The 16,131-nt window shown below is 41.1% G+C and overlaps 1 protein-coding gene across 1 annotated transcript; it reads left to right on the forward strand.

Annotated features, from left to right (window-relative positions):
- Positions 1-7,642: 7,642 nt before the first annotated feature.
- TASL (TLR adaptor interacting with endolysosomal SLC15A4) lies at positions 7,643-15,869 on the forward strand (the record flags this gene model as incomplete). The annotated part of the gene is made up of 2 exons (XM_084226749.1): positions 7,643-7,738; positions 14,990-15,869. Exon 2 carries the CDS (start codon positions 14,994-14,996, stop codon positions 15,867-15,869), a length of 876 nt encoding a protein of 291 aa, XP_084082875.1. The 5' UTR covers positions 7,643-7,738; positions 14,990-14,993.
- Positions 15,870-16,131: the final 262 nt, after the last annotated feature.

Genomic DNA, 16,131 nt, shown 5'->3' on the forward strand with positions numbered 1-16,131 from the left:
ATTTCATGTTTTTCTACCCCTTTCCTGTAACTATCTCTTTCAAAAAAAATCAACTCAGTGACCCTTTGCTTTCAATCTGCTTTTCACAAGGTTTTTCATTAAAACATTCATCCCTCTCACTTCCTTTGGCAGGTCTTATGCCTCTGGACAATGCTCAACAGCAGCAAACTGTGCTGAACATCATTTCTTAGCAAATGGAACTAGTGGTTTGTCCACTAGTGATCCAGACCCTCACATTTTCTGCTTTTCCTGTTTTTCTTCACTCATGGCATGGTTAGCCAGGATTACCTAACTGAAAAAAAAAAAAACCCAGGGGCAGTGATGGATTCTGGTTTGCAAAATGCTAGAGGGTTTTCTATCATTATTTTGTTAAAAGTACTCAGCAGGTCAATTGCTTATTCTGTTGCTACTTTCTGACAAAATTTTCAAATGTTACTGATACAGAATTTAGAATAGCTGTGAAAGTTGACTGCTGGGAAGATGGAAGAGTAAGAAAGTGAGGAATGTAGAAATCAGAGTCAAATTAAGACCAAATACTTGAGGGAAAAAATCGCATGAAAATCACCCAATCATCATGGGATGGCTCTACCTAGAAATTAAAGACATATGCCAATGCACCTAAAGAAACCAGAGTGCTGTAACACTTCTTGGATTTCTGCAATTTTTTGTGGTATTTTGATATACTACCAAAAAAAAAAATCCCTTCTTAGTAGCCTGAGGGCCTTCAATTTTATTGTTACACAGATGTGTAGTAAAAAGAAAGCAACTAAAAAAGAAAGCCCTTATCAGTTCAGTCCTGTTTTACAGATAAGAGCTCTTTGCATGATTGTAAATCCTGGCCACTAGTGGGTAGTTGTCACTGAACCAAGAAGTACATTAGCAGATGGATGCATGATTTATTTTTAACAAAGACCCAATGCAAGCATTGGCATTAGGATATATATCATATGACAGGATTCTGTACAGGTAGGCAGTCTTTCAGACAATCTTTATTGTTCTTGGAAATGACATTTGAAACTTTTATAATATAATTAACCAGTTCTTCCTTAGGAATATCCTGTTTTATCCTAGAGGGTGTGTGTAGCCTCAGTGGAAATCTGGCAGAAAGCCAGGAAGAACACTGCAAATACTATAGTGCACTTGTCCTGCAGAGATGAATAGTCTTCCTTGTCCTCAAGGTGCAGCCAGGTGAAAGAACAAACTCCTCCCCTCATCAGCTGGGATTTGCTGAGGCTTAGAGTTTATTAGATCTAGAGACCTGCTGAGAAGGCAATCATGAGCTCACCCACAGGCAAGAAAGCAGAAAAAGATTCTTGTGAAAAGAAAGTCAAGCTCTGTCAAAATTGGTAAAACACTTCAGCTCTCCCTAGGATGATGAGGGCTGCTGGAATCTCTGCTTTAGACACTGCATCTGTAAAAGCACTCCTTCAATTAAAGGTGGAGGCAGCAAAAATATTTCCTTCCCAACCTACAGGTTAGTTTTATCAGTAGTTCAATGATTTCCAAAGGTTTAACACCTTTCTATCTGATAAGTAGAATGCAATTAGCTTCTACTTAATTAAGTGAGTGTGTGTGAGTGATCATTTCAGACTTGTGAAGCCAAGAACGCAGTGTAACATCCCTGCGGGTTTCCTACGGTAGGAAGTGATCTGACATAGTCAGGAACTCAAGCCCTTTCTTATTCTGCAGGAGAGGCCTTGGGTTCAGGGATTTGGGGTAGCTGTTTTATTCCTGTGATACCTGAAGCACTAATTTTCATCATTTCTATTTGCTATGCACACTCAGATTTATAAAATGTTTATTTTACATTGCTGAAGTTATTTATATTAATTTCAAGCATTTAAAGAAATTTTCAATGTATGAAAACCATTAAATAAATCTAAAACTGAGATAAACACCAAACCTTCAGTGTATAAAGACATAATTTGAAAATTTAAATACTTATTCTGTGAAAGGATCAGAACTAATGTGTGCATCCTGGGAAGCTTAAAAAGTGACCCCGGAGGACTGTCTAACAAGATCTGGAAGGCGCAAACATGAGAGTTATAGGTGCTGATAAAGCCTTTTGCTGAGCTGGGTGATGAGCTGGGGAATAATATGCTTCATTGCTTGAGGAGTAGTTGTGGTTTGCACTCTCCACAGTGTGCTGAGAGTCAGGCTCCTCTCTGCTGCTGACTGAAGTGCATCAGACCCTGGGGTATTTCAGCCAGCAGCACAGAGCAAGCCATGCACAGTATCTGTGGTGTGCATCAGGATTTCAGTACATATAGCTCTATGCATCTGCACACTGTATACCACCTTTTATGCATGTTGTTATTTGAGGGTGCTTAAAAGTCGGTGGCATTTAGATGTAAATATTCGTGGTTTGTTTAAAACCATCCATTTTCTAAGTTATGGTACTAGTTTGGAGAAAAAAAAAAAGAGATAAGAGAATAAAAAAAAGTTTTTGGCTTCTGGCCAGACAAAGACAATGGAAAGAGCAGCTCACTCAGCCTGCTGCCTTCTGATGCTTTGCAGGATGATTCATGCTCTGCAGGGCTTAAAGGCTTATGTGCCCATGTGTGGTTATGCATGGAAACCTCAGGATAGTTTCTGCCATCAGTGGGATCACTTGTACAATAATGTACTTTGTTCAGGATACATAAGTGACCATTTGTGACCATTAAAACAAAAGGATATGGGCAGAACAGTTTGATAACTAAAGGTAAATAAGGGCTTATGAATGAAGAGAGGTTGAGACTAAAGGGAAAGATTTCTGAACTGTGGCAAGATCAATCTCCTAGTTCGTGTAAATTAGTGAGAGAAGAAAAAAACATGAGCTGAAAAGACTTCACTAATTGGCTACTTGTTACTACAAAAGACCAGTGCTGGGAACATAATGTAGATCAGCTTCAATATGCTATATTGAATACCATTATCTCCTCCCAAAGCAAACTCCCCTTGGCCTTGGAGATTTTATCAGAGGGTGCAATGTTCTTGCTTATAATTTTCTCATATCAAAGGCCTTGCTATTGTTTCTTTGATTTGTACATAGATTGAACCTGTACCAATATCTGCAAATAACTAAATATGTATGTGACTCACAGAAGAGAAAAGGAATTTAACACAGGAATAAATTGTATTTGTAATGGACTAGAAGGAGCATGAAAAACAGCAAATGTTCCCTATTATACCCTATTTGTACTTGAATTACAAATGCCTCTGTAGTTAATGAAAAGATTTAGTGGTCACTTTTGTGTGATGAAATAATTGCTTCATTTTGAAGTATCACACTCTGGGTGCAGAGCTCGATGGATGTAACTACATGGAAAGTGCTGTGCTCCTTGAGTTCCTGAGTTAAGGCTCTGGGCCCCAAGGACAGCCAGGCTTCTCATTGCTGCATGGGCAATCACTGGCCATGGACAGCTGGAAACAGCAGATATGGGTGGGCACTAAAACGCCTTCACCTTTTCTAGAATGGGAGGGCTCTCTGTGTATCCGTGGTCTTTTTTTCCTCCTTGGAAATTCATGACCAAGTGAACGATGTCACAACCACTTTTTTCCCCACACAGCAAGTAAAGGGCTGGAGTAATTAATCCAGGAGACTCCCTTTGGCCTGAGATATCTCAAAACCAGAGTTGCCTGGCACTCATTTGTAAGATGGGAATCCTCACATTTTACCTAGAAAATTCTACTGATCTATTTTCTACCACCAACAATGAAGGAAGATGAAAATTAACTGTGTATGATGAAAGGTCTTCCCTGTTTAAAGATTCCTGATTTACTCAAATAATTGATTATACTGGTGCAATGAATGCACTGAAAACTGGGTTTTCAGTTCAAATCAAGTTAAACTTCCACATACTCTAGAAAGCTTGAAATATATCTGATTTTGCTGCTGTAAGGATTATAAATCATTCATTATTGTTTTTATGATGGAGTACTGGATAACATGCTTATCTCCTTCCCATAAAATCTTTCTATGATGGAGTACTGGATAACATGCTTACCTCCTTCCCATAAAATCTTTCCTTCCAAAGATCAAAGGGTTTGAAAATATTCCCTTTGTCCTATTGCACAAATAGGACCTACTTATAAACTAGGTCATAATCTTAAGGTGGTGTCTTTAACCTTTTAAATTTCAAAATTTGTGGGTAAAGCTACAGACATACCAAATAAGAATAGAGCTAAAATAGTTTGATAACCAGAGAGAGCTTTCTGTGTGCATACCTGCTTGAGTATATGTACAGGCAGGTTGATTTATTTTATGCACTTATTCCTACTATTAAATTTAACAAAAAAGCTGTGGAATATTATCTTATCAAAAGATCCCAGTTTATCATTTCTAGAAAATAAACATTTCACCTGCAAATGACAGGCAGCTGCCTTTGCACTCTCTGACCAAACAGGCCCAGCCTAAGCAGAGGCCAACCAAAGCAAAGTGAGGGCAAACATCTGGCACATTTGTCCTGAAGATAAACTCTTGAACTGAAATTAAAAAAACCTAAGGATCAGAACTACTTAGGATCAAATTTAAAGCAATTTCCTCAAGGAAATTCCTTATGAATAGAATAATGTGCTAGAGAAGGAAACATGGTAATTTACTTGAAAAGTTTTTCTTTTTTTTTTTTTTGCAGGGGGGGAGGGGGTAGTGGATAGACATACGGTCTTGATATATTGGGTTTGCTGTAGTGAATTACACTGACAAAAATAATTTGGCATGGCCTCTCAATCTGAGCTACATTTACAGATGAAGAGACTGACTGAGAGATTCCCTGAAGTGCTGAAGCTTTCCTCTCTCTCACATCTGTTTCACAGAGCATGGGAGGCACAGCCCATGTGGGTATCTTTGCAACAGGGGTCAGGTGCTGGTGTGTTGTATTCAGCCCATTCAGATCTGGATCTGGCCCTCAGAATGCTGCCCTCAGAGCAGTTTATAAGCCACATGACAAAAATTCATATAGGACAGTGCTTGTTAGCTGAGGAAAACTCTTCCAAGGTTAGGAGTGAATGTGGAAAAGGTCATTAGAATAAGTGGGTGTCCTGAGAGCCTAGACTGTCAGGATGTTAATGTGCAATTTCAGTGACAAGAAATTACAGTTTTATATCTCACTTCCATAGGTACACAAAGCTACTGGGCAGAAATGCAGACAATGTTTGAGTTCTTTTAGAGAACTGAAAACATTCCACATGCATGACAAAAAAAGGTCACTTATTTTATGCAAATCTAGGTGTCTGAAGATAAGTCTTAAATCCATACTTAGATAAATCTATGATAGTAGATTGACTTTACAGTGCTCCTGGATAGCTGTGCTATTCTGGCAGTAGAAGCACTTTAAAATATCTGTCCATTTGTATCTTCCTGGCTTTGCATGGATTTATATTATTAAAAAATATTTTGAAAACTCTCTGAGGACCATTACAGAAATGCTTTTTTTATACTACCAAAGTTTTTTCCCAATAGTCTAATTAGAAATATTGAGCTTCAGTGAATATAGAACTCTCTGGATCTACAAAAGAGGTAAAATCTTACAGAGATTTATTTCTTGCTTTCCTCTATGCATTTCATCCAGGTAAGGAAACATGGGAAAAAAGTGTTGGGCCAATATAAATGTGACAAGGCCTGAGATTGGTCCACAGTACAGATCAGAGAAAAAATTACAATAATGTTAAAATCAATGTTAAGCATAAAAGAGTTGGTCTGTTATGACAGTAGCTTTGTTTCCACAGTGTCTTGGTTTGAAAAGACAGGTGTCTGCTAAGGAAGGCAGGAGCCTCCCCTGAACTGGAAACTGTAAATCCCCTCCCTCTGAATTGTTATAATTTTGAAATTAAGGGGGGCTCTCAGGCAAAGATATGGGAGCAGGAATAACAGTTCTTTATTAGGGAAGAAAATAATAATAAAAAAAATAAACAATGCAGTAAACTAAAACAACACTGTCAGAGTCAGAATACGGCCTGACACCCTGTTGGTCAGGGTGTTGGTAGCAGTCCAATTGGAATTGTGGCTGCAGTCCTCCTGGAGTGGCAGGTGTGGTTCTGTTGGAGCAGTGACCTTGTAGAAGGGTGTAGTCTTCCTCTGAAGATCCAGTGGAAAAGGCAGCTGTTCCTCTGGGAATCCAGTGGAAAGGCTGTTCCCAAAGTCTCAGATTATATCCAGTTAGGAATGCTTGGTTCCTCCCTCTGGGCAGAGGTTCTCACAATGGGATGATGTAATTTTATCAGTCATGCAGTGACACTCAATGGCCCATTAACAGAAGATATCTCCCCAGAGTGAGGATTGGTTTGTGAAAGAGATAAAGAAAACTGAGATAAAAGAGATAAAGAAAAAAAAGATAAAGAAAAAAATTAACAGAAGATAACTGCCACACCTCTAACAGATGGCAAATAGAATATATACTGCCTTGCAATCTAGGACACACAGGAAGAACTTTTACAGCAAAGATATCTGATGAGATTTGCATTAAACTGCCAGTGTTGTCCAGTTTTTGTGCTGTTTAGATGCTGTTGATCTTAGCATGGCATATGACTGGGTACAATATCACTTGTTAAACTGCTGTATGAAGTAGCTACAAATGTGTAGGTAGGGACAGAATGACACTTGTACTTTTTTCATGCCTATGTCTTAAAAGACTTTGGAAGAAGTCTTTGATATTAGCCCAAATCATATGTTGCATCATAGTGAATATTTAGGAAAATGACATTAACAGAAGTATAGTTTCTCGCTGGCAGAGTTGGAGCCTTCTGAGAACACATGGTACTGAATGAGGAAGTTAAAATTCAGTGAGAATTAAAATATATTTCTAATATATATCTCTTATTATTGCAATGTATGTATGCATAATTACGCCTTTTAAAGCAAATTCTGTATATCCTATTGGGATCAATTCAAACAGTCCAGTTATGTGTTTCAAACAGTATTTATCTTCTGCCCTTAAGGAATACTCCAACACCAATCTCAAAGCCATATTCACTGTTCTCACACCTCACACTTGGTGGATGAATTCCTGCTTGCCCCAGGTATTTTCATCCACTGCCCCTCCCAAGACAAACTTCCTGGGTATGGTACTGAGTGCTAAAACAGATGAGGCATAACTTTCAGATCTAACTTTTGTCCTGACAAGTGTTGTCAAGTTTGCCAAAGCAAAACCTAAGAAAGCAGCTGTGCTGTGCTGCTTGGTGGAAAATTATATGTACAAGGGTCTGCAGACAACAAAGTAGGCGTGCTGTGCAATGCATTTCTGCTTTGGCACCCCACTCTTCCAGCCTATTTGGCCTGACAGTCGATCTGTCAAGATGTCTCGCCATGTCAGCTACAAGGAGAGTGATGGCTGAAATGGGGTACACTGTAAGCTGCCAACAGATGAACAGTTTCTCTAAGATTGTTCTGAGCGTTTGACTCACCAGGGCTTTTTTTTCTTACAACAGTCCATCTGCCTGGACTGAGAGTGTTGCAATCAGCTATTTTAACAGTACACAGTTTCACAATGAAGTTTCATTTGGACATAAAAGAGGAAGCAAGTTCAGCGTGTTGCAGTTCAGTCAGTTATAAAACCCCCTCATCTCCTAAGGGACTTTCTTTCTATACTTCTTTGCTATAGAGGATTAGATGTAAAACAGATATTATCTTAGAAGAGTAATTAAAAAGGAAATAAAAACAGAACGTTGCATTTTGGGGTAGGACAGACACACAGGAAGCTTCAAACCAGTTAGAAGACATCAATTTTTCTGTACTTGGTCAGCTGCTGTATCTTTGGAGGTAAGAACTAAAATATACTGAACATTCTATAAATGTATGAAAATGTTGTCCTTGCTTATCAAAGTGGCTTGGTTCTGTTTGAGTGGCACCACAGCTGATAGCTGGTAGAATGAGAATGCACTTTTTTCTGTTTTGGATGCACATGTGTTTGCAGAGTCTCAGCTTCTGCCCACAGACACTCACTGCTGCCTTAAGAAGTGATGAGAACATTTCTAAGGTGCCATCTTCACAACCATGACCAACTGTGGTTGCAATGAGACTTCAAAATGAAAACAAAATTTTTCCTCTGATACTTCTAAAGATTTTCATAAAATCAGACTAAACAGGTTTTTGAGAATATTTTTAAAGTGAGACTTACTAGTTGTGTTGCTTTTATCATAATTAAGATATTGTTATTGAAATTTCTGTGCATGTTACTGTACTGTCTAAGTAATGCCCTCCAACTGGAGTACTCTATTTGTAGATTATAAATAAAAATAACCACCAAAATAGATTAATATGGGCATCATATTTTAAAAAAGTTCATAAGAAGAAAGATGAGACTTCTCTGAGAACACGATGATGTTAAAAATGATAAACAAAGAAACACATTTTTTGAAATTCTTAGTGAGTTTCCTGGTTTGCTGCAAATTCACAGCTCGACAAGGATATACATGTACAACATGCCTCCTCTCCCCTCTTTTTTATGCTCTACAACAAATGTGACTAACATTTCAATGCCTTTTTGTGGACCATTTCCCTCACTCCTTCTGGGAAACACCTTCAGCCTTTTCTTTCGTGCCTTACCATTTATTCTTTTAATTTCTATAAAGTGTATTCTCTTCTGTAGGAGTTCATGTAAATTTATTCTCTCTTACTTCAAATGCTTAGATCCAAAATGCTGCAGTGCACATAGTTCAGTTATAACAGCTAACAGCTCATTAAAATTAACACAGACATCCAGAGACATGAAAGGATTTCCACCCCAGGAAGAAAATTATAAAAGCACAGGGTAGAAATCTTATGTAGTCAAGTTTTCCTTATGAATGTGGAGCGTGATTCTGTCCTGCCTCAGATTTCATGCTGTTGTTTACAGCTGTGGGTATGAGATGTAAAATGCTATCCAACCAGATTGATGGGGTCCTAAGCCAACTTTGTATCGGCAGAGATGATGAAGAAAATTATGGAAAATTATGAACCAGGCTTCGTCTGTACGATGTTTCGAGGAACTTGAACTGAGTGGAAAACAAACTTGGGTGGAAAACTTTGAGAGCTTGTCGTGGTTTGTCTCAAACCACAACAGAGCTCAAGAAGCTATATTTACCAACATACAGTTTTCATTGTATTTTTATGGAAGTATGTCCCCCTAACTCAACTTAAAGATAAAACAACACTCAAAAGTACACTGAGAACATATATTTGTTTCTAAATTAAAGAAGCTGAATGCTCCTGAAACTCATTGCCATCCATTTTGCATGATCAAAAATTGGTAGGTGTTTGTATAACAAGAGCATTCAACAGTATAGTAGACTTCTTGGGGAAGATGTCTCCCCTCTTGCTTCATTTAGCCTGTCCTTCCAGCAGATTCCCTCATACTCTTGATACACAGGATTATTATTCTTTGAAACCTACTTGTTCTCTTTGAATCAGCTCACACTCCCCCATGGGTGAGGAACTCCAGTTTTTCTGCGTCTCTTCAACTGTTGACGTGTGAATAAAGGAGATGAACAGGGCTTATGCTTTCTCCTGTGGGAGGACCAAAAGATCAGAGTCAAGAGAAATGTGGGGAGGGGACAAGAGTGGTTTGGCTCACAGTGACTGCTTAAAGAGCCTCTTGGTGCATCTCCTGGGCCCCAGATCTTCCAGAGCAGCAGCATCAGGGAGAGAAGCGACAAATGTAGAGGGCAGCATTCTGATGCTTGTGCAAAACCTCTCTGGCTATTCATCCTCTCCTCTGCTGTGGGCAAAATGAGCCACTCCTTCATCAAACAGCAGCCACTGCTATTGTAGAATTATAGTCAGAGAGAAGCATAAGTTGGAAAGGACCTCGAAATATCACCTGGCCCAATGTTTCATGGGAGAGGAAGCCTAGATGACATTATGTAGAACCTCCTCCAATCCCTTGAAAACATCCAGTGAAGGGGACTCCACCATGTCTCTGGTGAGGTTGTTCTAGTCATTGACTGCTCTCACTGTAAAAATTTCCTTCTCTTCCCTCTTATCCCTGGGAGCACTGGGGACATGGTTTAGCAGTGAACATGGTGGCACTGGGTTAATGGTTGGACTTAATGATCTTAGAGGCCGTTTCCAACCTATGTGATTCTGTGATTCTATTCCAATGCAACTTGTGCTCATTGCCACTTGTCTTTTCCATGTGGCTGCTCGCAAAGAGAGAGCCTCTGTATTCTTTGCAGCTGTAGTCACTGGAATACTATGATGAGCTGTCCCCTTACCCATGTCTTCTTTTCTCCAGGAAGAAGAGTCCTAACTCCTTCAAACTTTCCTCACAAGGCAGCTTTTCCAGCCCTTTGATCATCTCCTTGGCCCTCCATTGGACTGTCTCCAGTCTGTCCATATCTTGTTTGAATTTTTTGGGACCATATCTAGATGCTCTAGGGGCAGCCTGACAAATGCTGAGTGGGAAGATCCTGTCTCTATCTCAGCCAATGTGGGTGCAGCCCAGGATCTGTTTTTTTCCTCATTGCTGCAGCCCTGCTCTGCTGGCTCAGGGTCCCCTTGTTGTGCACCAGGGCCCCCAGGTCCCTCTCAGCGAGGCTCTCCAGGCACACAGGTCCTGTGCTGGGCTCTTTGTTTGTGTCATCCAGGGCAGGAGCTGCCACTTGCCTTTGTTATCCTGATGCTGTTATTGCTGGCCCACCTTCCAGCCTGTGCAGGTGCCTCTGTAAAATGTGTCCACGTCACCACACAATTTGGTGTCATTAGCATTGATTGCCTTTACCCAAGCCAAATGAGGTTCAGATACCAGAGATCTGTAGGTTTCAGGCACTAAGGAGAGGCTGCACTTACCCATGTGCACAGCTCATTATACTGCCTTCTTCACTGTCCTGGTTTCCCCACGCTGGCACTGAGGCTTCCTGGGAGCTGTTCCCCACTAGCCCCAGGGGAATGTGAGATATGGGTCCTGCAATACATGTAAGCTTGCTCTACAGACTATCCTTCTTGCCAGGACTCCTGCATGAGTGTCTGGCAACCTGAGGTGGATCCCACACCTCACTGAGGGGATCTGTCTGTATCTCCACAAACTGGAAAAATGTCTCTTAAAATAGGGAAAAAATACTACAGATAGATCCATAGGATTTGAGTTCCCTCAAGACAGGGAGACTGTCATCTGGGATCCCATCTAGTAAATCAGCTAGAAGTCAAGGTATGCACTGTGATAAGAGCCAAGCTCCAGTCCCCAGCAGCACAACTTTAGTGCCATTCAGAGCCCTGGTCAGGGACCTGAAAGGCAGACATGTCCAACACAAGCTTGTCTCTTCTGTGAGTTTCCATCCCCTCCTTTTGCAATGCAGAAGAATGTCCCTTTCCCCACTGAGCTGTGATCCCAGCTGGCATGATGTTCTTTCCATTCTCTCTAGCAACTTTTCATCTTAGGTTTTTCAACAGGACACAGCTTATCATATCTCTGTGTGCACTTCTCAGGCTTTCCCTAAATGTTTTGCTGATCCTGAGCCAAGAACTCCCATTCTGTTTTTCTGCTCTCAGACTGTAATTTGAGGTCTTTATGCAAACATTGGCAGTGTCTACAAGTGTTACAAGCTAGGAAATTTGTTGGCATGCACTGGTAATACCCCTGGATTCTCCATGTGACCTTAAACATTCATCCTGCCTTCAGGCTTTTCTTCTGCTGAAGAACTGAACAAAAACCTCAAGCAAGACATAGGAGTTTTTAAGATCATCTGACAGTAATAAAGACTATGTCAGATAGAAAAGACAGTGTAAACCAGGCAGTCTTCTCCCTCTTTCTCCACTAGGCTTAGAGAATGAGTAGCCAGAGTCCATTGCCAGGGCAGTACCAACACAAGGAAAATTCTTTCTGTTCACCTTACAAGCAAAATGTGTCAGATCAGAATTGTAAAAGGAACTGGTTTTCCTTGTGCAACAAAAAGTTATGCAATTATTTTCAGGGATATGTAAGTGAAATCTGGATTTAAGGAGCATGAAACCCAAATATTGAAAGACATCAGATATAATCTCTGTGCCCTTGGAATCCTGGTGTATGTGTGTCTGTTGCATGGAGAGGGGATTAAGAGAAGAGGCACAAGAAAACAGAATGAATGAAAACTGCAATCCTTATCAGATTTAAAATGCAAAAACTAAAGGTGGCATGACAGTCGCATGACAGTTGGAGTGATGGGATAATAACTTGTCAGAGGTATATATTATATTAAGTACTAGGACAGGAACACCAGGGATACATGCACCTCCCTTTTGCATTCATGCTCTCAGCACTCCTATCAAAACTTCAGTCAGATTTCCTTGCAGAGCTGGGAAGAGCCAGATCAGTGCGGCAGCCTTTGCCAGCTTCAAAGGGCAATCTTGTAACTCATTCAGCAGAACACAACTCTGAGCACAATGAGACCCTAATATTTTTGAATTTGCCAATTCTTTTGTTTCCACTCCTGTCTCAGTGTGCTCCAACACACTTAAAATAAGCATAGCGGAATGCAGTGCAAAGAAACGAAACCAAGAGTTTCATTTCCCTCCTGTAGCACCTTATGGCAGAACCAACTCACATCTGGGGAGCAGGAAGGACCAAAGTGTCACATGCTTCCTGAGCACACCTGCCTTTGCCTGTGTTGGTTGGGCAGTGGGCAGGCTGTATGTCACATTTCCACTCATTTCTCCAAATCCACCTTAAAAATAACATAGAAATGAATGTATAACAGTTCCAGATTCAAGCTAGCCATGGTTAGTGGTGACTTTGCAATAAGGACAGCTGGGCCATGGATGGAGGAGGGAAGGGAGGGAAGGGAAGCTTTTGCAAAAGGGCAACAGAAGCAGAAGACAGAGTTGATAACCTGAGCAGCTCTAACATTTGGCTAAGATTTCTGTGGGGGCACCTTAATCACAGCTAAAAGCCAAAGCAAGACAACAGCAGCATACTACAAGAACTGTCAAGCCCCAAACATGATTTTTCTCCCTTTTGTGTAAATAGGTCACTTTAATTAAATGTTACTGACTGTGTGAAATCTCACACAACTGGCAGCAACAAAGAGAATCCAGGGTCACCAAAGCAAGTGTTTGGATACATCTAATTCCCATTAATATTTCTGCCTGAAGGAAGGTAATTTTCTCTTCACCTTCCTCTTCAACCTTCTTCATGGTGTGGAAGTGATTCCCTCCCCCCAAGGAAAGTCTTTTCTCACACTGTCTGCTCCATAAAATTTATCTAAAGTCTATCTCCATGCTTAGACAGGATTTAGCCAACATTTATTAGTGCAGCATTTTGCATTTGCAACTGTGACACATGAAAACTTTACTAAGAAATGAGAGTCCTTTGAGTCCTTTCACTCTTGGAAAAGACTATTTGTAGTATATAAAGAAAAAAATTCTTTTAATTTTAATTTTAATTTATTTTTAATTTAAATCTACTTTCTCTTTGCTGGACCAAACCATTTCTTTAGAACATCTTTCCCATTGATTGTATCCTTGACATCTGTTAAAAAAAAGAAAGAGGTGGATTTAAAACAATTTTTTTGGTAGTGGAGCTGCCAAAGCTTGGGCAGAACATTTACTGATGTGCAGCACGTGTGTCCTTGCTGGTAAATCCTGTCTTTAATTACTAACATTTCTGTGCAGCTTTTGGGTCTGAGCTGCCTGCTCAGAGAGTGGAGACAGTTAGTGACTGCTGGAACCCAACTGTGCCTTGCATGCAATGAAAACTGATTCCAGGGCTGTGGTATGGCTAATCCCACAGTGAAAGAGCGAGCTGGAGTACTTCTGAAATGTGCACTTTCCTATGCATTGCACTGAAATCTGTCTCTTCAAAAGTACCATGCAGATGTCTGTGTCTAGGATCTAGTTTAAGATCCTTTTATAGCAACTGGAGAGTGATAAGCAAATCTAGGACACAATTAATTTCATTTTGATTTAGGTGTCTAAACCAGGCCAGATGAATCATGCCTCATAAATGTTTTGCTTTTTCCGCTGACATTTTCACATATAAAAGGTAGAGACAATTAATTCCATCCTCATTGCAATGCAGAAGTGCAAAGTGCAAATTTAATGGTCTGAGATTTTATAATGAAAAAGGAACCCCACCTACGGTTGTTGATTAGTCTGGAACAGAAGGGGTGATACTCTCAATATGAATCTCAAATCATCAAATCTCAGAGGCAGCTGACAAACCACACACAACAAAAGTTGCTTCAAATCATGTGAGACAAAGGGGGAAACCCCTGACTTCTTAAAAGCATATAAAAAAAAGAGGGAAACCCCTGGCTTCTTATGAATTCCAGGGCAAAATTAGATGCATTTTAGTGTAAGCTATTACAGCAGCTATTCCACAACAAAAGACTTGTCCCTCTCTTCACAACTCACTTGCCATTAGATGCACTGGATGTGCAATACCTTGTGTTATACAAGATATGCTTTGGTGAGGTTCAGCACAACAGGGACACTGGTTGATCACTTCACTCACTGACTCGTGCCCAGTAAGGCAGAGACACTCCTGTTCATGCCCAAAAATTGGAGACATCTCTTTGCAGCTTGTAACAGACTGGTGAGGGGCTTGGAACACAAGCCGTATGAAGAGCGACTGAGAGAGCTGGGATTGTTTAGCCTGGAGAAAAGGAGACTCAGAGGTGACCTTATCCCTCTCTGCAACTTCCTGAAGGGTGGCTGTAGTGAGCTGGGGGTCAGTCTCTTTCTCCAGGCAACAACAGAGAGAACAAGAGGACACAGTCTCAAGCTGCTCCAAGGGAGATACAGGCTAGAATTAAGGAGGAAGTTTTTCACAGAAAGAGTGATCAAATACTGGAATCATCTGCCCAGGGAGGTGGTAGAGTCACCATCCCTGGATGTGTTAAAAAAAAAACTGGATGTGGCACTTAGTGCCATGACCTAGTTGAACTGTTAGAACATGGGTTGGACTCGATGATCTTAAAGGTCCCTTCCAACCTAGAAATTCTGTGATTCTGTGATTCTGTGGTGAGTGCAATCACAGCTCAGGGAGTTTGAAATGAACTTTTTGTAATTAACTTCTTCTTATCTTTTTTTGTGTCTGCCGGTGGTTCCTTTCCCTTGGAGAGGGATGCTGTCAGAAGGTTACCTTCACAGAATCACCTGCCTTTGGGAACACCTGAACCCTGCGCTCTACGAGAGTTTGCCTGATGAAGGGGTGTACGAAATGAGCTCCATTAGTTATTCTTCCACAGGCGAAGCACAAGGAAAAAGCCTCCTTCAGAGATGCAGATCTGCTGGCAAGTGCATTTCCTCAGTCTGCTCCAGAGGCAGCAAGCACAGCAGAAGGCAGAAGGACAATCTCCCACAGCCTGTCCAGCACCCAACACCCACAGGACAACCGCCTCCAGCCACGCGTGTCTGTGAGGAGCTGACCAAAAAAGTCACCTACCTGGTTCCACCGTCCTGCAAGAGCATTTGCAAGAACTACAACGATTTGCATATAGCCGGGGACTACGTGGTGCCCATTAGCTCGGTCACCACAGACTTTGCTTGTGACAGCGGCATCGGCCCCTTCCTGGAGTCCTCAGAGATCCCTCCGGCCATGGAGTCCGTGAAGGCTGCCCCCAGCAGCGACCCCATCCGCAGGCCGGGCCAGGGCCACTCCTCGTGCTGGCGGCTGGCCAGCCTGGGGCCCCACCTGCAGCCCCTCTCCGACTCCGCCCTCAATGACTACCTGGAGCAGAAGCTGGTGGAACTGTACAAGCAGTACATCATGGACAGCACGGCCAACAGGGCATCCCCCACCCAGATCCTGGCCTCGGAGCTAATCATGACCAACGTGGATCAGATCAGCATGCAGATATCACGGGAGAGGAACATGGAGACTGGCAAGGCCAAAGACATCGTCATTAGCCGCTTCTTACAAATAGCCAGTGGGAAGGTTTCCTCAGAAATGAGCACACCTACTCTGCATATCTCCCAATATAGTCACATTAATGCTTAGTGTTTGAATGTTAGAAAGTGTTTATGTTCTTCAGTGTTTGGTTTAAGATACTTTCTGCTTAATAAAAATGCACTTATCATCCACCACTTAAATAAAACCTTTCAGTACATATTAAATAAGTAAAACTACCTGTACTCCTGTGCTGTGCAGCTCCTATTGTGGACCAGTAAGTTATTTTTTTCTTTTAAGTTTTTTTAATGAATGTCAGACATTAAAAGTTTCACAGAAAAATTTACTAAGAGCATACGAAACTTTTCCAGGT

Source organism: Fringilla coelebs (assembly GCF_963513975.1).
Source record: "Fringilla coelebs genome assembly, chromosome: 2".
In the NCBI taxonomy this organism is placed as follows: domain Eukaryota; kingdom Metazoa; phylum Chordata; class Aves; order Passeriformes; family Fringillidae; genus Fringilla; species Fringilla coelebs.